Below are 24,234 nucleotides of genomic sequence, written 5' to 3'. Positions count from 1 at the left end.
ATGGTGAAGCTGCCAGTGCACCAACAGACGATGAAGAATCTTCCAGGAAGAGGCTGGGAGAGGGAAGTAATTTAGTTAGTTTTGTTTATTGTCACATGTCCCGAAGTACAGTGAAAATCTCTTGTTGCATGCTGACCAGTTTAGCTTATGTTTATTGTTTGTTTTTCCAATAACAATCAGCTATAATGGACACCATTCTCCCTCCACCTCCCAATAGTCTGTTATAAGGAGGTCCATCCATCTGTATGGCATTGTCTGATCTGATAGATGGCATGTAATATAAAGCTGTAGCTGGGTACACATGACAATAATAGACCAGCACCAGCATCAGCACGGAACGTCCTGCAGGCACTGCACGGAAATTACTCCATGGATCCTGTGGCGTGGTTCCCAGAGCAGACTGCCCGCTTGTCTGGCAACATGTCTCATCACCAGAACTCACCAACAAGCACCAAGACCTGGCTTGGCTGGTGGTGAGGGGAGCCCTCCCAGTCAGAATCTCATCTCACTGCCTGCGCACGCTGCCCTCGGGACGGCTGCTATGGAGAGACGGTTGCCCACCTCTTTGCAGAGTGTGGATTTGCTCAGCAAGTCTGGAGGGGTCTGCAAGGGTCCCTGTCACGGTTTAGTCCGAACAGCTCCGTCACAGAGGACTCTGTGATTTACGAATTGTTCCCAGGGACACATTCAGAGACTGACATCAAGTGCTGCTGGAAGGTCATCAACTCGGTGAAAGACGCTTTTTGGTCTGCCCGAGCTTTGTTGACCACCCAGCAGAGCGAGATGTCCGTCGGGGAATGTTGCCGACTGGCCCGCTGTAGACTGCAGGAGTACGTGCTGAGGGACGCACTGAAGCTCGGTGCAGCCAACGCCAAGGCTCGGACCACAGTCTAGGGTCCTTCCGCTGCTGGACATGGGGGGGGGGGGGGGGGGGCAGGGTGTGGTGGAGACGCCCCTCAAAATAAGGGAAGGGATCCCATGCCAGTGGGCCTCATGAGTGGCATGGGTGGGGGGGGATAAACTTGTGCAATGTGTGTAAAGATACTAGTATTTTTGGTGTAAACAGTAGTGAATGCAGAGCCTCCGAGATGGTGCATGAATGGTTTTGCACGATTCCTGTATTGTATATATTTATTACATGAATAAAGACTATTTTGACATTTAAAAAAAAGCACCAGCACCAGCACCAACTGTCTGCCGCGAACCGACTTCCCCGACCCTTCCGCGGTGCTGGGGACGGAGCGCTGCGGCCGCCGTCGCCGCTGACAAGTGCAGGCGGCGCCGGCCCGAAGATCCATAAACCCCGGCTCCCGGTCAATCCAGGCCCCGGCTCACGGTCACTCCAGGCCCCGGCTCCCGGTAACTCCAGGCCCCGGCAACTCCAGGCCCCGGCTCCCGGTAACTCCAGGCCCCGGCTCACGGTCACTCCAGGCCCCGCTCCCCCTCCTGGGGTCACCGCTCCCCTGGTGACCGAAGCTCAGCTCCACAGGGTCCGGGCCCACGCACCCAGCTCCGCTCTCCCCGGGTCACCAGGACGACTCCACGCCCCGGTCTAGGCCCAGCCTCCCGCCCCTCCCCCCCGGGGTCACCTGTGACAACAGCTCCGCCTCCCCGGGTCACTGGCCCCGGCCGGCCCGGCCCGCACCAGCCTCCACTAGCCGTGCCCGTGCCCCCAGCCCCCGGGCAACCATGTCCTCCCGGAGCCTGCGGAAGCTGCGCGGGGAGCGGGTGCAGGAGCCGCTGAGTCTCCCCGTGGAGCAACGACAGGGGCAGGAGGAGGAGAACGACGAGGAGCAGGAGGACGAGGAGCCGCTGGAGCTGCCCCCGCTCCGCAAACAGCGCCGGAGGAAGAGGCCGAAAGCGGCGGCTGGAGACCCGCAGCCTGCGGTGAGCGGGGGGTGGCCAGGCTTGGGGGGGGGGGGGGGGGGGGGGGGTCAAGTTGGAGGGTCAGGTTGGGGGGAGGTGAAAGGAGAGGGGTCAGTGAGTGGGTTGGGGGTGTGGGGTTAGAGAGGTGTGGGGTTAGGGGGGACGTGGAGTAGGGGTCAGGGATTGGGGAGGTGAGGGGTGCTCAAGGGAGGGGGGAGTCATGAAGGAAGGGATGAAAAGAGGGATGGGGGGGGGGTGTAGGTGGAGCGGTGGTCGGGAAGTGGGGTGCAGGTGGGGCGTGGGTTTTGGTTTAGATTTACAATGTTCACCTGTGTACAGTTCAAAGCTTTGTTCTGCATGTTGTCCAAACAGGTCAGATATACGTATGTAAATGCAATCGTCCAAATCAACTACAATAGATAGAGCAAAGGGGAAGATACAGAGTGTAGAAAGACAGTCCAATGCCTGCAATGGGGTAGAAGTGAATCGGACAGTATCCTAGGTTATGGAAGGACCTATAAGAAGGGACAAAACTATTCATGAGTCTAGTGGGGTGTGCGTTCAAGCTGTTGCACCTTCTGCCAGACAGGAGCAAGGAGAAGAAGGAATGACCGAGGTGGAACGTCTTTGATTATGTTGGATGTTTACTGAGACATGGTGAATTATTTTTTAGTTTAGTTTAGAGATACAGCGCAGAAACAATCCCTTTGACCCACCGAGTCCGCACTCACCAGCGATCTCCGCACTTAACACTAATTAACACCATCCTACACACACTAGGGACAATTTATAGCTACACCAAGCCAATTAACCTACAAACCTGTACGTCTTTGGAGTGTGGGAGGAAACCGAAGATATAGTAGAAAACCCACGCGGTCACAGGGAGAATGTACAAACCCGTAGTCGGGATCGAACCCGGGTCTCTGACGCTGCAAGCGCTGTAAGGTAGCAACTCTACTGCTGTGCCTTCATTGCCGCCCAATTAAGCTGTCTATGGTGGGGAGTTTGGCTTGTGTGTTGGACTGGGCTACATCCACATCATCTGCAATTTCTTGTAGTTTTGGGCAGAGCTGTTCCCAAACCAAGCTGCAATGTAACCCAACAGTATGCTTTCTATGTATTGGAAGGAACAGCAGATGCTGGTTTAAACTGAAGATGGACACAAAAAGCTGGAGTAACTCAGTGGGTCAGTGAGTATCTCTGGAGAAAAGGAATAGGTGAAGAAGGGTCTCAACCCAAAACGCCTCCTGGTATGCTTTCTATGGTACATCTGTAGAACTCTGTAAGAGTCATTGGAGACATGCTGAATTTTAGAACTTACATGCTGAAGTAAAGGCATTGGTGTTCCTTCCTGGCTGTCACTTCAATGTGGCTGGTCCACAACAGATTATTGGTAAGATTCACGTCAAGGAACCTGCATCTCTCCTCCATTTCCACTGAGGCACTATTGATGCTGACTGGGGCAATACTCCCTGCTTCCTGAAGTTGATTACTAACTCTTCATCTTGCTGACATTGAGGGAGAGGTTATTGTTGGGACACCCTGTTAGTACATTGTGTCTCCGTCATTGTTCGTTATCTGTCCCACCACAGTCATGTTACTCTAGATGGTGTTAAGGCAAATTTGGCTCTGCAGTTGTGAGTGTGCATTGGCAGTATATTAGGGGACTGAGAACGCATTCTTGTGGTGTACTGGTGCTAAGAATCATTGTGGAGAAGCATTGTCACCCATCCTCACTGATTATGGTCTCTGGATAAGAAAGTCAAGGGTTCAGTGGCAGAGCGGGGCACTGATTCCTTGTTTCAGGAGTTTGGTGATGGGTTTCAGGATGGGGGAAAGGAGATAGAGTGGGGGGTCAGGAAGAAGTGCAGGGAGAGTCAGGAAGGGGGGGGGGGGGGGGTGGAGGGGGATCAGGAAAGGGAGAGCTAAAGGGGTCCGGTGAATGAATGTTCAGAGTTCTGGGTGCGGCAGTAATCAAGTGCACTGGTTTCTCTTGGATTGTGTAGAAAGTGACTGTAGGTGCTGTGTTATACTGAAGATAGACATTTTATAATGAAGATAGACAAAGTACTGGAGTAACTCAGTGGGTCAGGGAGCATCTCTGGAGAAAAGGATGGTGGCGTTTTGAGTCGGGACCTTTCTTCAGACTGAAAGTAGATGAGAGGGAACTGGAGACATCACGGAGGGAAGGCAATGAGGGAGGGTCTCACAGAACTGCCGTCGGAGAGAGGAGGAGAGCTTCTTCACAGTAGGCATACCTTAAGGAGATTTCGTCGTGGAGCAGACAAAATGTGTACCAAGGACATTTTGTTGGCTCCACCGCGAAACCTCGTGAAGGTTTGCCTACTTTGAAGATGCTCTCCTCTCTGGGAGTTCTATGTGACCCTCTCTCACTGCTTCCCCTCTGTGATACCTCCAGTTCCCTCCCCTCTACTTTGAGTCTGAAGAAGGGTCCCGACCCGAAACGCCACCCATCCTTTTTCTCCAGAGATGTTGCCTGAGTTACTCAAGCACTTTGTGTCTATCTCCTCCTCCCTGATGGTGCTGTCTTCTTGAGTATTGGAGTTGGAGCGTATGGAAAAGTTTTATAGAATTGTGTGCTGGGGTCATTCACCATGGGATATCCACTCTCAGCTCCAATTCTCTTGTGACTGGTCATCGATGATTGAAGGTGGGAACTTTGATTTTACCAGGACTTCTTGATGCCGCACTTGTTTTTACAATTAGTAATACCTCACTTCTTGAATTTGTCTCTTGTGCCTATGTTTGGACAAAGTCTGTGATAGGGTCTGAAGAGGACTGATCCTGGCAGAAGCTAAACTGGGAATAGGTGTGCAGGTCATTGGTGAGAAAGCACCAATTGATAAATCTGATAACACCACCTTTCATAATTTGATCATGGAAAGATGACTGATACAGGGGTAGGTAATGAACCAAGTTGGAATTACCTGGCTTTTTATGAACAGGACTTATCTGAGCAACTTTCCATATTGGTGGATGGATACCAGTATTGTAAGTGGAACAGTTTGATTTGTGTGTGACTAGTTCTGGAGTGCAGAGCTTCAAATGCTACCGCTGAGTTGTCACCTGGTCTTGTGGCTGTAGCAGTTTCAAATACTCTCGCCCGTTTCTCAATGTGGAGTGATTCTAAGTATCTGAAGGTTGAATTCTCTGGTGTGAACCTTCGGAGGAAGCTGAGAGGAACACCCACTCGACACTTGTGGCTGAACCTGGTTGTAAATGGTCTCAGCCATATCCCTTATGCGGGGCTCCACTACCATTGATGATCAGAATATTCTTGGGTTCTCCTCCCTTTGACACTCTAATTGATTGCCATTTAGGACTGGATATCGCTGGACTGTAGATCGTTGATCTAATCCAGTTTGTTCTGGCATCTCTTGGATCCATCTATTGAGCACTGTTCTTATTGCTCAACATGAATGCTGTTCTGTGTTGCAGCTTTGCCACGTTGACCTTCATTATTTGGTACACTTCAAGATGCCCCTTACGTGCCCTCGTGCACTAAAATTAAGAATGTGCCCGTTCATGAAGTCACAGAATGTTGTAGAGTGGAAAAACGACACAATGCTGGAAATGTGAAATTAATACAGAAACTGCTGGAAGCTTTCAGGAGAGTGAAACGTATCTGACATTTGTGGTTGATGACTCTTCATCAGAATTGGAAAACGGTCTTTAAAAAACTCAAGTTATAATTGCCAAAAGAGTAAAAAAGAGGTGGTAAGAATAACAGGGAGGTCTGTGATAGGACAGAGAGGGGCACACGTGGTGCGGTTTGATGAAAGAGGGTGAAGAACATATGTTTGGAGGAGATGTAAGCAGGAAGAGATGAAATGCCGCAGGAGGAGAACAAATTGTATGCAGTTCAGGCACTAGATTGACTCCTATGATGGAGTAATGAAGTCACAAAGCACGGATTTTGTGCTTGCTTAGTCCATGCCAGCTAGAAAACACCCATCTATACCAATCCTGTGCTAATCTCATTTTATTCTCTCTATTCCTATTACATTTTCACCCCTTTCCCATCATCAACCACTTGCTTGCGCACATTTACCATCCTCCAGTAGACAGAAAATGCTGGAGAAACTCAGCGGGTGAGTTCAGCATCTATGGAGAAAAGGAGTAGGCGACGTTCCGGGTCGAGACCCTTCTTCAGACGGGTCGCTGATTGGTGGGAGAAAACCCACGCAATCATGGAGAGGATGTGAAAACTTCCTGCAGACAGCTTAATGGTCGACGTTGAACCCGACTTGTTTGAGCTGTGACCATCAGGAAAGAGAAGAAGCAGTGAGTGCAGACATCCCCTGTGGTCATTCCCCTCAAAAACATGTATACAATTTTGGATACAGTTGGAGGGGGGGGGGGGGGGGGGGGGAGTGTTACCATTCAGACAATCGACAATCATTTAGATGAAGATGGGCTAGACATGGGCAAATGGGACATGGACGAGTTGGGCCGAAGGGTCTGTTTCCATGCTGTATGACTCTGAGACTCTATTACCACTAACTGGAAAGATCTGGAGAATATCTTTGGAATTGAGTTGCTTGCAGTTTATCTTGTGGTCTAGCATTACTATCTTTGCTAAGTCTTGTGCTTTATGGACATGATTAGCTAGCTCTCTTATTATTGCCATGTAATTTAGTATTTGTATGCCTATTTTGCTTTATTGCAATGGGTAAATCAAAATGCTAACATTGCATTTGTGCATGCACCAGCTGTGAAGTCAGGAATCCATTCATCTGACTTTGTGCTCTGCTCCTGGACTATTCATTATATGATCCTCCTCCTGCAGTGTAGTCACTAATTGCGGCCTGCTCTACTGAGTGGACCAACTGAGGTGGAGGTCTTCAAGACTGTATACAGGGCAGCAAAAGGAAATTAGCGCTGTGTGGCTAGCATGGGCAAGGACCTAGATCATGGAAATTGGCCTATTAAATCTGGTGACCGTGATTGCAGACTATGAAAGTCTAGTATTTGGTAAAACAATTACCACTCAAAGATAAAAGTGCAAAAAAACATATTCAAGATTCAAGGGGTTTATTGTCACGTCAGTTCCATACATGGTACAATCCTGTGTGAAAATCTTGTGCTGGAGGATTCTGTACAGTAAATTTAACTGAATTATAAAGTGCATGCGTTAAATTATAAAGTGAACATTAAATTATAGACAGAGTCCAGTTCAGGTGAGTTTCAGGGCTGGTTGGTTCAGCAGCCTGATTACAATAGACAATAGGTGAAGCAGTAGACCATTCGGCCCTTCGAGCCAACACCACCATTCAATGTGATCATGGCTGATCATCCCCATTCCTGTCTTCTCCCCATTTCCCCTGACTCCTTTATTTTTAAGAGCCCTATTTAGCTCTCTCTTGAAAACATCCAGAGAACCTGCCTCCACCGAGGCAGAGAATTCCACAGACTCACAACTCTCTGTGAGAAAAAGTGCGTCCTCGTCTCTGTTCTAAATGGCTTACCCCTTATACTTAAACTGTGGCCCCTGGTTCTGGTCTCCCTCAACATCGGGAACATGTTTCCTGCCTCTAGCGTGTCCAAGCCCTTAACAATTTTATATGTTTCAATGATTACCTGGGGGGGAAAGCTGTTTTAGTGTGTGGTGGTTCGGGAGCTGATGCTCCGGTACCTTCTGCCTGAGGGCAGCCGTGGTCCGCTCCGAGGTGGCTGGGGTCTTTGACGATCCTCGGGGATTTTCCAATGCACCGCCTGGAGTAGATGTCCTGGAGGGAGGGCAGCTCGCAGCCGGTGATGTGCTGCACTGTCCGCACCGCTCTCTGCACGGCCCTTAGTGCCAGGTGGAGGTACAGGATGCTCCCCACGATGCCTCTGACTTAAATGTTTGGTTTCTATTTCAGCAGCTGAATGAAGTCAACGTTGAGAACGATGAAACACTGGAGGAACATCCGACCGATGAACCGAGTAGTATAAACTTGACGCTCAAGGACTCTCTGACCGAGGAAGACGACCAAACTGAAGCCACACTGGATGCAGAAAATGAAGAACCAGAAACAAAAAATGATGAGTTGGAAAATAAACCTGACACTTTGCAGGTACTTTGACAATATTTCATGCATTGAACTCTGCCACTAATTAAGTAATATGTTGTGAATGTGAACATTGGTCATTAGAGATAAGCATGGAAACTGGCCCTTCAGCCCACTGAGTCTGCGCCGACCAGCAATCAACCAGACACTAGATCTGTCCTACCACACGAGGGACAATTTACAGAAACCAATTAACCTACAAATCCGCACGACTTAGGAATGTGGGAGGAAACCAAAGCACCCGGTGAAAAACCATGGGGTCTCGGGGAGAATGTACGAACTCCGTATAGACAGCACCCATGGTCTCTGTCGCTGAGGCAGCAACTCTATCGCTGCACTACTATGCCATCCTAATTCATGTCTTAAGAAATTATATGGATTATATTTCATTTGTCTTTGTCGAAGTACAGCTCATGATGCACAATACCTTAAACATAGACACAAACGCTGGATTAACTCAGTGGGTCAGGCAGCTTCTCTGGATAGATGACATTTTGGGATGGGACTCTTCTTCAGGCTGATTGTACTGGGGGGGTGGAGAAAGCTGAAAGAGGTGTGTGTGTGTGGGGAGGAGGTTGTTGAAAAGACGAGGCCAGGCAAGTGATAGGTGGATACAGGTGAAGTAGGTTTAACTGGCTGGTGGGTGGACAAATACCAAAGAAGAAAAGTCGGCAAGGCTATGAGATAAGGAGAGAAGAGATATGAAATGCAAAGCCAGAGGAAGGGATTGAGGTGGAAGAGAACTGGGGAAAGGAGCCCCTAATGTTTGGTCTCGCCAATGTAAAAGAGGCCAAAAATGGAGCTCGGAATACAGTGGATGAGGATAGAGGAGGTGCATGTGAACCTCTGACACCTGGAAAAGCTGCAAGTGTTTCCTGGATGACGTCTCTTATTGTAAATCTACGTCTGCAGTTCCTTGCGTACACCTTAATTTTCTTGGATCGACATTTCACGCTGCCACACAATAATCGATAACCTATTTCTCTGTTCCCATTGTTGCAAATTTAATTGTCGCTGGTGAATGCTCTATGTATAACGAGCACATGATTCTGATATCCTGCAAGGTATTTATCCCAACCAGGTTTTTGATCCAGTAATTCTCATTTGGGAAGTACCTGTAGTTCGAAAAGCAAATAAATAGTATTTCCTTATAAATACTTGTCAATTCTATTTCGGGATGGGAGAAAATTACTTTAAGACAAAGTGTTTAAGAAGGAGCTGCAGATGTGGTAAAAATTCGGTGGTAGATAAAAATGCTGGAGAAACTCAGCAGGTGAGGCAGCATCTATGGAGCGAAGGAATAGGTGACGTTTCGGGGCACACCCGATGAGTTTCTCCAGCATTTTTATCTACCTTAAAACAAAGTGGTGGTATTACTGCACCTTTTCCAGGTAAACTTGCCAAGTGATGTCTCCACCCGTCACTTTTGCTGTTTAAATGGCCGAATTCTTCATTCTTTTTAAAAGATGGATCCATTTCATTGGATATGTTTCAACAACTATTCATTTTGTTTTGGTTCCTAGACAAATTCCAGTAATAAACCCAAAAGGAAGAAAAAGAAAAAGAAAAACCGGAACAATACTCCTGCTGATGCCCAGGTGACAACCAGCACTGCAATTCTGTTACTTAAGCCCCTGTCCCACTGTACGAGGTAATTCAAGAGTTCTCCCGAGTTTTCCCCTGATTCAAACTCGGAGAATGTCCGTAGCGAGTCCGTAGGAGTTTGTGGATGTCTCATAGCGGCTCGTAATGCTAACGGTAGGTACTCGGGACATCCGGTAACTCGTGACATTTTTTCATCCCTGCAAAAAATGTCCACGAGTAAAAAAATATTCATGATGAGAAAAATTGTTACTTTTTATACCTACGGTTTGCATTACGAGCCGCTACAAGACATCCACGAACTCCTCCGGACCCGCTATGGACATTCTCCGAGTTCGAATCAGGGGAAAACTCGGGAGAACTCATGAATTACCTCGTACAGTGGGACAGGGGACTTACAAGTAATCCATTTCTGTACATATTTGTGAAATGCATCCTCAAAGAGATGGTATGTTTTCTTATTATGTCAAAAGTAATCCAATTAGAACAGCGTTTCTCAACCTTTCGACCCTTGTGGGAACCCTTGAAATAATTTTCATGTCTCGAGGAACCCCTACATAAAAGTTATTATATATCTCTATTAATCTCTTTCTTTTTCTTTCATAAAGTTCATAAGGAAAACATAATATATTTTTCTGATAACTGGTTTAAGCAAAAAATAACGTATGTTTTTCTCGTTTATTGACAATGCAAAAAAAAAAACTGAAATCAAACTGCTTGTTCAAAACTGAAGCAAATAAAGGCAAACAGAAGTACTAACCTTGGAGGAAAGAGAGAGAGAGAGAAAACAACATACACAAACTTTTGATAAACTAACAAAAATAAATATACTTAAATTTTTTTAATTCATATAACATCCCTAAATGATGGGTAAAAATTACTAAATAACATGGGTGAATGAGCAACTGTACTTGCAGGCCAGGAAGCCCGTGCTCGACCACTAGAGCCTTAATGACCACTGACCCACACTTCCGCTGCACCGACCTTCTCGTCGATAACCGCACCGACCTCGACGACTACCGGCAGATGCATGACGGGTGCCTCCGCTCCGTCGATCCAGGCTCCGGCCATACTTTCCGCTACCACCGTCCGGTTTCTTTGCGGACTCCTGGAAGTCGTCTGACGTCGCGGTTTATTAAAGTCGGCTTATTGACAGCCTTAATAGTGTGCACTGACAAAGACTCTGATTAGCATATTTATCACTATTTCTCTCGGAACCCCTAGCGGCCTCTCGCCGAACCCTTGGGTTCCGGGGAACCACAGTTGAGAAACGCTGAATTATAAGGTTCATTTATTGCCACATACACCAATTGGTGTAGTGACATTTCACTGGCCAGGTCAGTCATACAATTTTAAAAAGCAACAGATTCAAAAAACACATTTTAACATAAACATCCATCACAGTGACTCCTACACATTCCTCACTGTGATGGAAGGTGAAATAAAGTTCAAATCCTTCCCTTTTTGTTCTTCCTTGGTTGGGGGCCTCGAGTCCCCCGTTGACGGGACGGTCTTGAGTCCCGTAGCCGGCGGCGTTCGGGCCCTCCGCGTCGAGGCGTTCAGCTCTTGCATCGGGGGGTTGGCAGCTCCCCCGCGTTGGGCGATCGAACCTCGAGTCGGGGCTGGACGAACCTTCTGTGGCGTTGGAGTTCCCGACTAGCCTCACCTGAGACAGCGAGCCCTTGATGGTAAGTCCACAGGCCGCGGTGGGAGCGATCCTAGGCAAGGGATCCGCTCCGATGGTAAGTCCGCGCCCCGCGGTGGGGCTCACGACAATCCGATGCGGCTTTTCAACTCCATCGATGGTAGGCCGCAGAGTCCGAAGAATGTGATCCGAAACTTGATCACATCTCCGGGAAGATAAGAACCTGAATTTTAAAAATTTTTCCCTCCCCCCCCCCCCCCCCCCACATAAAACAAACTGAAGAACATTAAAACAAACTTTAAACAAACGCTAAAAATAACAAAAAGAATGAAAAAACGAACAAACTGCCGGCAGGGCTGCCATCTCCCTCCTCCGACGCCCCCTAATTAGAAGCTAGTTATCTTCAACTATGTGTCGGCCCTGAATAGTCCTCCTTTCTGTTCACTCTTAGCAATAAATTAAGTTTTATTGTCTAGAATATACATGTACAACTGTTTGGTTTGTTCATCAGGAAAGTGTTGCTGATGACATTGATAGCATTCTGCGAGAAATTCAGGGGCCCAATGAGTTTCATCACCAAAGTCACAGTCACAGTACGGAAACAAGACCATTGATGTATGTTGAACATAGGTAAGAAATGAACCCATGTTATATCATATGGGAGCTTTAACTTACAATTTCATCTTCTAACATTTTGATAGATGGCAAGCATCAATTTTAGTCTTACCATGCCTCTTAATAATTACTACTGAAGGCCAGATTATTAAATTTGGGTAAACTTTGTGATTTGCGTTTGGCCGTCATGTCGAATTATATTATCGATTCAAGTCTCATTTGAGAATGATGAGCACAATACCTAAGTTAACACTGTCCTATAGTATTGGGTGAGCTTTATACATATAGATTGGGTGAATCAAATTGGCAGGGGTGCTGAGGAAGAGGATTTTTTGGAATGTATGCGGGATAGTTATCTAAATCAACATGTAGAGGAACCAACGAGAGAGCAGGCTATTTTAGACTGGGTATTGAGTAATGAGGAAGGGTTAGTTAGCAGTCTTGTTGTACGTGCCCCCTTGGGCAAGAGTGACCATAATATGGTTGAGTTCTTCATTAGGATGGAGAGTGACATTGTTAATTCAGAAACAATGGTTCTGAACTTAAAGAAAGGTAACTTTGAGGGTATGAGACGTGAATTGGCCAAGATTGACTGGCAATTAATTCTAAAAGGGTTGACGGTGGATATGCAATGGAAGACATTTAAAGACTGCATGGATAAACTACGAAAATTGTTCATCCCAGTTTGGCAAAAGAATAAATCAGGGAAGGTAGTGCATCCGTGGATAACAAGGGAAATCAGGGATAGTATCAAAGCGAAGGATGATGCGTACAAATTAGCCAGTAAAAGCAGCATACCGGAGGACTGGGAGAAATTCAGAGACCAGCAGAGGAGGACAAAGGGCTTAATTAGGAAAGGAAAAATAGATTATGAAAGAAAACTGGCAGGGAACATAAAAACTGACTGCAAAAGTTTTTATAGATATGTGAAAAGAAAGAGATTAGTTAAAACAAATGTAGGTCCCTTGCAGTCAGAAACAGGTGAGTTGATCATGGGGAACAAGGATATGGCGGACCAATTGAATAAATACTTTGGTTCCGTCTTCACTAAGGAAGACATAAATAATCTGCCGGAAATAGCAGGGGACCGCGGGTCAAAGGAGTTGGAGGAATTGAGTGAAATCCAGGTTAGCCGGGAAGTGGTGTTGGGTAAATTGAATGGATTAAAGGCCGATAAATCCCCAGGGCCAGATAGGCTGCATCCCAGAGTACTTAAGGAAGTAGCTCCAGAAATAGTGGATGCATTAGTAATAATCTTTCAAAACTCTTTAGATTCTGGAGTAGTTCCTGCGGATTGGCGGGTAGCAAACGTAACCCCACTTTTTAAGAAGGGAGGGAGAGAGAAAACGGGGAATTACAGACCAGTTAGTCTAACATCGGTAGTGGGGAAACTGCTAGAGTCAGTTATTAAAGATGGGATAGCAGCACATTTGGAAAGTGGTGAAATCATTGGACAAAGTCAGCATGGATTTACAAAAGGTAAATCATGTCTGACGAATCTTATAGAATTTTTCGAGGATGTAACTAGTAGCGTGGATAGGGGAGAACCAGTGGATGTGGTGTATCTGGACTTCCAGAAGGCTTTCGACAAGGTCCCACATAAGAGATTAGTTTACAAACTTAAAGCACACGGCATTGGGGGTTCAGTATTGATGTGGATAGAGAACTGGCTGGCAAACAGGAAGCAAAGAGTAGGAGTAAACGGGTCCTTTTCACAATGGCGGGCAGTGACTAGTGGGGTACCGCAAGGCTCAGTGCTGGGACCCCAGCTATTTACAATATATATTAATGATCTGGATGAGGGAATTGAAGGCAATATCTCCAAGTTTGCGGATGACACTAAGCTGGGGGGCAGTGTTAGCTGTGAGGAGGATGCTAGGAGACTGCAAGGTGACTTGGATAGGCTGGGTGAGTGGGCAAATGTTTGGCAGATGCAGTATAATGTGGATAAATGTGAGGTTATCCATTTTGGTGGCAAAAACAGGAAAGCAGACTATTATCTAAATGGTGGCCGACTAGGAAAAGGGGAGATGCAGCGAGACCTGGGTGTCATGGTATACCAGTCATTGAAAGTGGGCATGCAGGTGCAGCAGGCAGTGAAGAAAGCGAATGGTATGTTAGCTTTCATAGCAAAAGGATTTGAGTATAGGAGCAGGGAGGTTCTACTGCAGTTGTACAGGGTCTTGGTGAGACCACACCTGGAGTATTGCGTACAGTTTTGGTCTCCAAATCTGAGGAAGGACATTATTGCCATAGAGGGAGTGCAGAGAAGGTTCACCAGACTGATTCCTGGGATGTCAGGACTGTCTTATGAAGAAAGACTGGATAGACTTGGTTTATACTCTCTAGAATTTAGGAGATTGAGAGGGGATCTTATAGAAACTTACAAAATTCTTAAGGGGTTGGACAGGCTAGATGCAGGAAGATTGCTCCCGATGTTGGGGAAGTCCAGGACAAGGGGTCACAGCTTAAGGATAAGGGGGAAATCCTTTAAAACCGAGATGAGAAGAACTTTTTTCACACAGAGAGTGGTGAATCTCTGGAACTCCCTGCCACAGAGGGTAGTCGAGGCCAGTTCATTGGCTATATTTAAGAGGGAGTTAGATGTGGCCCTTGTGGCTAAGGGGATCAGAGGGTATGGAGAGAAGGCAGGTACGGGATACTGAGTTGGATGATCAGCCATGATCATATTGAATTCGAAGGGCCGAATGGCCTACTCCTGCACCTAATTTCTATGTTTCTATACTCTCTTACAATGATGTAAAAGATAACATCTCACTGTTTGACGAAGACCAGGGTAATTATCCTTGGTCAAATATCCAATATTTATCCCTCATCTTGTACTCAAGTAGATTATTTTTAATAATCCTAATTATATTTATAATATATTTCTAAGTTGCAATGTCTCCGAAACACAATTTATAAATGAATAACACCAGAGCATTTCCAGGACTCTAAAATAACGAATATTTCGAGCTTTGCATTTTCGCTATTATTTCATCGTTTTTTTCTTTGCAGGAATCTGAATCCAGAGACTGAACTGAAGAGATATTTTGGGGCCCGAGCAGTGCTTGGAGAACAAAGGTTAGCTTGTAGATGAGACACGTGTTGTCACTTAACTGATGGTCATTGTTTTCACCCTTTTTTCATTGAGACTGAGTGAGATGTAATCTTACTTTTTCCCCTTGTCAACCACGTAAATATGATTTTGAAATTTAAAGATAAATTAAAGATTTGAGTTCTACATTAGTTATCTTTTATGTGTAGGAAGGAATTGCAGATGCTGGTGTAAACTGAAGACAGACACTAAATGCTGGAGTAACTCAGCGGGTGAGACAGCATCTCTGGAGGAACAGGGATGGGTGACGTTTCGGGTCGAGACCCTTCTTCAGACTGACAGTCTGGGGAAAGGGAAACGAGAGATATCGATGGTGATATAGAGAGATATAGAACAAATGAGTGAAAGATATGCAAAAAAGTAACGATGGTAGAGGAAACAGGCCGTTGTTAGCTGTGGGATAGGTAAGAACGAGTATAGATAATGAGATTCAACAAGACGACCAGAGATGCTGTCTGACCCGCTGAGTTACTCCAACTTTTTGGGTCTGTCTAAGGTATCTTTAATACTCTGTTGTTTGTTCAAAGAGTTGTTATGAACTGTCCTTATTTTTTTCACTTAAGCTTTTAAACTTTTCACCTCAGATTAAGGCAGAGGCATCGGCAAATGCACAGGAGTACATGGCTCATAACGCCAAAAGATGGATGGCCAAGATACACTAAAACAGGTACGTATAGATGCCCAATAACTCTTTTATTCACAAAAGCTCCTGTTTAATCGCATAAATATCAGCATAATGCAGCATTAATTTGAGCTTATTCAGCTGGGTATGTTTAAATTTTAAGTTGTTTTTTTTTGGTTTATGTGTAGCACAACAATAGAAATCAAGGGAAAAATATCCAATGCATTTTCAAAAACATATTAACCATGATTTTGTGTTCAACAGCATTTGCTGCTGACTTTGATGTAAAATTTATATGCTTGCTTCCATTGAACCTCCCGATATGAATTAGAAAAGCAATGGAGATTTTTCTGCCATGAGCTCTTTGATACAGCTCTTTGCAGAAAAATAAAATCGTGGTGTTTGAGACCCACCAACAAAATCAGGAAAACCCAGCTTTGCCCTGACTGCTTGAATTTTGGATGTGGAGAGGATGTTTCCACTAGTGGGAGAGTCTAGGTCATATCCTCAGAATTAAAGGATGTTCTTTTGGGAAGGAGATGAGGAGACATTTCTTTCGTCAGAGGGTGGTGAATCTGTGGAATTCTTTGCCACAGAAGGCTGTGGAGGCCAAGTCAGTGGATACTTTTAAGGCAGAGGTAGATAGATTCTTGATTAGTACAGGTGTCAGAGGTTATGGGGAGAAGGCAGGAGAAGGGGCTAGGAGGGAGAGATAGATCAGCCATGATTGAATGGCGGAGCAAGCTTAATGGCCGAATGGCCTAATTCTACACCTATCTCTTAAGCCTTATGACCTTAATCTAACCAGAATTTTACAGTCTGCTTTATGTGGACTATATTGTTTATCTATCCACTCATTCTTAACAGGAGGTTGAACAAGAGTATTTTGTAAATAGATTGTTTCACAAAGCTCACATTCCACAACTCAAAATATCCCCTTGCTATGCGTGCAGTTGTGGCAAGTTAGCGGTTACAAGTTCATTTTAAAAATGCTTAAAAACACGAGAAGATAAAATTAAATAATTCCTAACATTATTAAAACATATAATAAACCCTGATAAAGTCTCTGGGAACATTCTAAATTAACAAGCATTCTGCCAGTAATTTCTTAATGGAGAAAATCTCAATGCTGGTCCTGAGAACGAAAGCAAAATCTTGAGGTGGGTGATCTCCCTCAATAATATTGAGTCATTATAATTTCTTGTTTCTTTGTTGGATTGTCTTGATTACATTATAACACACACTGCGGTCATGTAAAAATGTTGATAGCAACCTTAGAATTCCCACGTCATGGCCTGTATATGCTGAAATTCTAAAGTTTCTGTCACTTCTGTTAAATAATGAAAGCAGGACCGATAGTTTTCACTGCACCTGCAAGATCTGGCCATTTCATCAAGATTTGTTAACCCGTTCCCTCCTCTGAAGCCCCTGTCCCACGATGCGAGTTCACCCAAGAGCTCTCCCGAGTTTAAAAAAAAATCAAACTCGGGGTACTACATCACGAGTATTTTTTTACTCTTGGAAATTTTTCACACTGTTGAAAAAACGTCACGAGTTTCCGCGTTTCCCGAGTACCTGCCATTAGCATTACGAGCCGCTACGAGACACCAATGAGCTCCGACATATCCGTTACGTACATTCTACGTACTTACCACGAGTTTGATTTTTTTTTAAACTCGGGAGAGCTCTTGGGTAAACTCGCATCATGGGACGGCCTTTAAACCCTATCACTTAGGCAAAACGTTTTTTTAAAGAACCATTGAAATGCACAATAATTTACGCTACATCAGTATTACTGTTGGCCTCAAGTTAGAATTCAACTTTTGCTTTGCAACTTACAGGGATTTCTATGCAACTGCTGGAGACAAAAGGAGGAGCCCAGTATTTCACCTTTGAACATAGCCGTGATTATCAACAGGCTCAATTCAAGTTCTTGGATGCAGTCAATTCCATGGATCCAAATAACATTTTGGTAGGCCATGAACTGACTGGTAAAGATTACTTACATGCCACTTAATATAAGAATGGAAAAATAGATTGTAATTGGCATCTGTCATTTTGAAAAAATTTACTTGTGCTTTTGTAACTCACTATTGTTGAAAAGAATACAGTGTGGAGGCGATATTGTTTATCTAGCCACTCATTCTTCAAGGAGTTTGAACAAGAGTATTTTGTCAATAGATTGTTAGGGGGGGGGGGGGGTTGGAGAAAAGAGGTGAGATAGAGGGCAAAGCTGATTTTGCAGACTTCCAAAAATATTGTTAAAAACCGCAACACCATTTTATGTTGTCATGTTGTTTTTTAGATAGAGTACTAAGATCCTGGGTGCCCACTATTCTTCTCCTGTCTTGTATCCTTGTTCGTATTGCAGTGTTTGCTTACTACATATGACACGTTTATATTAATGCACAAAAGCTGGTAGCACCACTGAACCTGAGTTATCGTAAACATGTCACTGTATCTTATACAGGGGATAAAAAAAAATACTTGCTCGCCTCTATCAATAGATCTGATGACCTACTCTATTGTCCTATGTCTCTAGGCTTTGCTCCATGTCAACCCACACCATATCGACTCATTATTGCAACTGAGCGATATATGTCGGATGCAAGAGGATCAGGAGATGGCACGTGACCTGATTGGTAAGAAGCATGCCGCAATTCTAAACAAAGTCAAGAATGTACGCAGTGAAACATTCAGTTTGATATCTATCAGCATGCTTTGTCCCTTTTTACTCGCAAATTTGCAGTATGTTATTAACGATGAGATTTCCAAGCACTTAGAAGCACGTGATAAAATGGGCGGAAGTTAGCATGTTCTGTGAAGGGGAGATCTTGTTTAGCAAATATGTTGGAATTCTTTGCAGAAGCAACTAGCAGGATAGACAAAGGAGAGTCAGTGGATGGTGTTTACTTGGGACGACAGATGGCACAATGGGCTAAGTGTTCGGCTGGCGACCGGAAGGTGGCCAGTTCGAATCCCGCTTGGAGTGCATACTGTCGTTGTGTCCTTGGGCAATACACTTCACCCACCTTTGCCTGTGTGTGAATGTGTGTGAGTGATTGGTGGTGGTCGGAGGGGCCGTAGGCGCAGAATGGCAGCCACGCTTCCGTCAGTCTGCCCTAGGGCAGCTGTGGCTACAGAAGTAGCTTACCACCACCGAGTGTGACTGAGGAGTGAATGAATAATGCGACGTAAAGCGCCTTGAGTATTAGAAAGGCGCTATATAAATCCCATCCATTATTATTATTATTATTACTTGCATTTTCAGAAAGCCCTTGATAGAGTGCTACTAGTGAGGCTGCTAAAGAAGATGAGAGCCCATGTTATCAAAGGGATGATACTAGCATGGATAGAAGATTGGCTGAATGGCAGAAGGCAAAGAGTTGGATTAAAGGGACTTTTTCCGGTTGGCTTCCAGCGACTAGTGGTGTTCCGCAGGGGTTGGCGTTGGGTCTGCTACTTTTCACGTTGTATATTAATGGTTTGGATGATGGAATTGATGGGTTTGTGGCCAAGTTTGTGGGCGATACGAAGATAGGTGGAGGGGCAGGTCGTGTAGAGGAAGTAGGGAGTCTGCAGAAGGACTTGGACAAGTTGGGAGAGTGGGTAGAGAAGTGGCAGATGGAATACAGTGTAGCAAAGTGTGCGAACATACACTTTTGCAGGAATGAAGGCTATTTTCTAAATGGGGAAAGGATTCAGAAATCGGATGTGCAAAGGCACTTGGGAGTGCTGGTGCAGAATTCCCAAAAGTTTAAATTTGCAAATTGAATCAGTAATAAGGAAAGCAAATGCAATGTTAGCATTCATTTTGATGACTGGAATATAAAGGCAGCGATGTAGTGCTGAAGCTTTATAAGGCACATGTGGACTGCATTTGGAGTATTGTGAGCAGTTTTGTCCCCATATCTGAGGAAGGACATGCTGGTGTTGAAGAGGGTTTAGAGGAGGTGTAAGAGAATAATCCCGGGGTAGATTGGGTTAACGAATGAGCAGCATTTGATGACTCGTCCTGTACTCTCTGGAGTTTAGAAGATGGAGGTGGGGCCTCTTTGAAACTTACCGAATAATGAAAGGCCAGGATTGAGAGGATGGTTCCACTAGTGGGAGAGTCAAGGACCAGAGGGCACAGCCTCAATAAAGGGATGTACCTTTACAAAGGAGATGAGGAGGTATTTCTTTAGCTAAAGGACGGTGAATCTCTGGAATTCATTATCACGGATGGCTGTGGAGGCTTTGGGTATTTTTAAAGTGGAGATTGTGTGGTTCTTGACTAGAAAGGTGTGTCAAAGGTTACAGGCGAGAAGGCGGGAGAATGGGGTTGAGAGGAGAATGTGGATCAGCCATGAGTAGACTCGATGGGCCGACTAGCCTAATTCTGCTCCTTTGACATGAAATATCATGGCCTAGCCCTTAGGTCTGACCTGCAGTCAAGATTCTTCAGAATTTAAGAACTTAACAACTTTGAATCAGTGAAGTGAATATCTTAACCACTCAGTAAGGACATTTCTTCCAATCTCACTTCATTTCCGTTTGAGATAGAATCAAGAATGTACAAATTTAAACAAATCTGAATCTATGTGCCCATGATGCTGCTACAGCAAGATTTCCATTGTACTTGTACTGCATCGTACTTGTGCATCTGACAATACCCAACTTGACAGTTTCTCTATTTGCCTCATCAGAACCTTCATAACCTTGACCACTTGATCAGATTTATTTAGATTACACTTGCAGAAAAGTGCACTGATTCTTTACAATGAGATTGTAACTAAATTGCCTTTAGTAACATATTTGAAAAGTTATGGGCCTGTCCCACAGAGTCTCCTCACAACTTTTTAGGCGACTGCAGGAGACTATGCAGTCGCCACTTGGTCGCCACATGTTCGCGGGTGGTTGCTGGGGAGTCGCCTTCATGATCGTGAGGAGTGCCCACATTCTGGGAACTAATCGCGGCCTCTTTATGGTCGCCGTGAATTTGACAACGTGTTGAAAAATTAGCGGTGACTAGAATGAAGCCGCCATGGAGAGTAGCGAGACTTCTCGTGCCGTTGGTGGGTCGCAAGGAGGTCCTAGTGGGTTGCCAGGAGGTGGAAGGTTCTCTTAGGTTCTTGTAGACTGTAGCCGGTGCTGACCAGTGAATTTCATTGGCTCATTGGGGAGAAAAAACATAAGCAGTAGTTTTCAGAACCAAGGATGACCAACCGGTAATGTTAATGTCCGCCAAGCTTCACAGCCGTGTATCTCTGGCTTCTTAAAAGTTGTCTCTGCTCCTTCTCCCTCCTTCTCCCTCCTTCGCTCCCCCCCACCTTTTAAAGGACTTACCATATACTGTGCTAGCTGTCTTAATTACAGCGCCAACCTTCCTGTTCATCGCGGTTTGTGTCTGTATCACCTTGGCTTTGCACCGTGTGAATTTCAGATAGCGCTCTCCCCGCTTGCCCTGTCCCCCGCCTTTGCGATGTGTTTGTGTGTGTGTGTGTGTGTGTGTGTGTGTGTGTGTTCCACTCTGACAGTCGCCGTTCCAGTTGCCAGTTTTTCAGACGAATGAAAAATCGTCTAAGAGGGACAGGCCCATAAGGATGCTTTTATAAAGACATTTCCTTTATCTTTTTCCTTCATTTAGAAAAGGCAATTTATTGTTTTGAAAGTGCATTTCACCCAGCGTTTAGCCTGACCAGTGGAAAGAGCCGGTTGGATTATCGACGACCTGAAAACAGGTATGTACAGTTATTGGTTAAGCATTAGTTTTAACTTCTAACTGGATGGCTATTCTTTACTCTGAAGCTCCTAGTTTACTGTGGTTCCATTGCAAACTAATTTCCTAACTTAATTCTGTGTATAAAATCATGAGAGGAACAGAGTCTCTTGCCCCAGAGTAGGTGAATCGAGGAGCAGACGGCATAGGTTTAAGGTGATGGGGAAAATATTTAATAGGAATCTGAGGGGTAACTTTTTCACACAAAGGATGGTGGATGTGTAGAACAAGCTGCCAGATGAGGTAGTTGAGGCAGGGACTATCCCAACATTTAAGAAACAATTAGACAGATACATGGATAGGACAGGTTTAGAGTGATATGGGCCAAATGCAGGCAGATGGGATTAATATAGCTGGGCATGTTGGCCAGTGTGGACAAGTTGGGCCGAAGGGCCTGTTTCCATGCTGTTAACTCTATAATTTTAACTTGAACAAATATTGATCGACTCTGGTCAATAGACAATAGCTGCAGGAGTAGGCCATTCGGCCCTTCGAGCCAGCCCCGCCATTTAATGTGATCGGGGCTGATCATCCTCAATCAGTACTCCGTTCCTGCCTTCTCCCCATATTCCCATATTCCGCTATTTTTAAGAGCCCTATCTAGTTCTCTCTTGAAGGCATCCAGAGAACCTGCCTCCACCGCCCTCTGAAGCAGAGAATTCCACAGACTCACCACTCTCCGTGAGAAAATTCTTTTGACACGCACTTTTCTTTTCTTTCCCATTCTTTTGACACGCACCTTCAGTTGCAGTACTATTAGACGATGTTTAATGCTTTGCTTACAATTAGCCATCTTATGAACACATTTTAAAACCCAATATCCTATGTTTACCAAAATACAAGGATGGGATATTGACAGTTTGATAAAGGAATAAAAAGGAAACGTACAGTATGGAGCACTGAAAACAGAGGGTGGCCCTTCAGGAGTGGCGAACAGAGGAGTGCGGAAAAAACATTAGGAGGACACAGAACGGCCATGAATCACTGCTGGCAGATAATATTAAGGAAGGCCACCGGGCATTTTATATGGATACTAATTTGGAATATTAGAGTCAGTTTGGGAACAGGGCCTTCGGCCCAACTCTCCCACACAGGCCAACAATGTCCCAGCTACCCTAGTCCCACTTGCCTGCGCTTGGTCCATAACCCTCCAAACCTGTCCTATCCATGTACCCGTCCAACTGTTTCTTAAACGATGGGATAGTCCCAGGCTCATCAACCTCCTCAGACAGCTTGTTCCATACATCCACCACCCTCTGTGTGAAAAAGTTACCCCTTGGATTCCTATGAAATCTTTTTCCCTTCACCTTGAACCTATGTCCTCTGGTCCTCGATTCCCCTACTCTGGGTAAAAGACTCTGTGCATCTACCCGATCTATTCCTCTCATGATTTTGTACACCTCTTTCAGATCTCCCCTCATCTTCCTGCATTCCATGGAATAGAGACCCAGCCTACTCAACCTCTCCTTATAGCTCACACCCTCTAGTCCTGGTAACATCCCAGGGAAAGGGTATTAAATCTCTTAGCAGGCATAAAGATGGATGAATGTAGACACGATGAACTGCAGATGCTTGTTTGCAAAATAAAGACAAATTGTGGGAGTAACTTAGAGGGTCAGGCAGCATCTCTGGAGATGTTTCAGTTTGAGATCAGACTAATAATTCCCTAGGTCCCAGTGAGATGTATCCCAGGCTGGAAGATTGGTGGTCACAAGAGCCTGCAGATTCCAGTGTCTGTCATTGTGGTGGCATGGCCCTGACAGAGATAGTTAAATCTCTGCTGGTCATGGGTTAGAAGCCAGATGACTGGAGAACATCAAACGTACCTTTATTCAAGAAGGGCAGCAGGGAAAGGTCAGGTAGCTATTGGCAAGGTAGAGAAATTATTGGAAAAAAAATTGAGGTTCAGGATTGAGTTACACTTAGAGAGACAGGAATAATCATTGCAGGTTTGTTGGCAATAAATCTTTTAATAAGGTCCCCATGTGGAAGGCTAGTCAAAAGGCTTAGAACCCATGAATCCAAGGCAAATTGGATCCAAAATTAGCTTTGTGATACTCAAAAAATGATGGTGGAAGGTTGCTTTTGCCAGTGCACTACAGAGATAGTGTTGGGACTCTTGCTGTTTATTATATACATTCACAAATCAAAAGTTATTGTGGGAGGTATGATTAGTAAGTTTACAGATGACATGGAAATTCAATTTGCTGATGGTGCATATTCAGACCACAGAATTATGTTGTTCAGCTACTAAATTGGGCAGAGCTATGGTAGGTGAAATCTAATCCTGATTAATGTTAGACAATAGACAATAGGTGCAGGAGTAGGCCATTCGGCCCTTCGAGCCAGCACTGCCATTCAATGTGATCATGGCTGATCATCCCCAATCAGTACCCCGTTTCCGCCTTCTCCCCATATCGCCTGATTCCACTATTTTTAAGAGCCATATCGAGCTCTCTCTTGAAAGCATCCAGAGAACCTGCTTCCACCGCCCTCTGAGGCAGAGAATTCCACAGAGTCACAACTCTCTGTGAAAAAGTGTTTCCTTGTCTCCGTTCCAAATGGCTTACTCCTTATTCTTAAACTGTGGCCCCTGGTTCTGGACTCCCCCAACATCGGGAACATGTTTCCTGCCTCTAGCGTGTCCAAACCCTTAACAATCTTATATGTTTCAATGAGATCCCCTCTCAACCTTCTAAACTCCAGAGTGTACAAGCCCAGCTGCTCCATTCTCTCAGCATATGACAGTCCCACCATCCCGGGAATTAACCTTGTAAACCTACGCTGCACTCTCTCAACAGCAAGAATGTCCTTCCTCAAGTTAGGGGACCAAAACTCCACACAATACTCCAGGTGTGGTCTCACTAGGGCTATGTACAACTGCAGAAGGACCTCTTTGCGCCTATATTCGATTCCTCTTGTTATAAAGGC

General features: G+C 45.1%; 1 protein-coding gene across 1 annotated transcript in view; it reads left to right on the top strand.

The window, feature by feature from the left end:
* Nucleotides 1–24,234, top strand: part of tcf25 (transcription factor 25) — a 61,064-nt gene continuing 36,830 nt past the window's right edge. Inside the window, exons 1-11 of the mRNA XM_033036501.1 lie at nucleotides 1–66; nucleotides 1,173–1,398; nucleotides 1,490–1,887; nucleotides 7,752–7,946; nucleotides 9,464–9,538; nucleotides 11,699–11,817; nucleotides 14,821–14,886; nucleotides 15,505–15,587; nucleotides 17,384–17,514; nucleotides 18,085–18,184; nucleotides 21,172–21,265. Coding sequence (XP_032892392.1) covers nucleotides 1–66; nucleotides 1,173–1,398; nucleotides 1,490–1,887; nucleotides 7,752–7,946; nucleotides 9,464–9,538; nucleotides 11,699–11,817; nucleotides 14,821–14,886; nucleotides 15,505–15,587; nucleotides 17,384–17,514; nucleotides 18,085–18,184; nucleotides 21,172–21,265 — 1,553 coding nt within the window. The remainder of the gene's footprint in view (nucleotides 67–1,172; nucleotides 1,399–1,489; nucleotides 1,888–7,751; nucleotides 7,947–9,463; nucleotides 9,539–11,698; nucleotides 11,818–14,820; nucleotides 14,887–15,504; nucleotides 15,588–17,383; nucleotides 17,515–18,084; nucleotides 18,185–21,171; nucleotides 21,266–24,234) is intronic.

Source organism: Amblyraja radiata, chromosome 17 (assembly GCF_010909765.2).
Source record: "Amblyraja radiata isolate CabotCenter1 chromosome 17, sAmbRad1.1.pri, whole genome shotgun sequence".
Lineage (NCBI taxonomy): Eukaryota > Metazoa > Chordata > Chondrichthyes > Rajiformes > Rajidae > Amblyraja > Amblyraja radiata.
The sequence above is the reverse complement of the archived record's forward strand: the minus strand, read 5'-3'. Positions and strand labels throughout refer to the sequence as shown.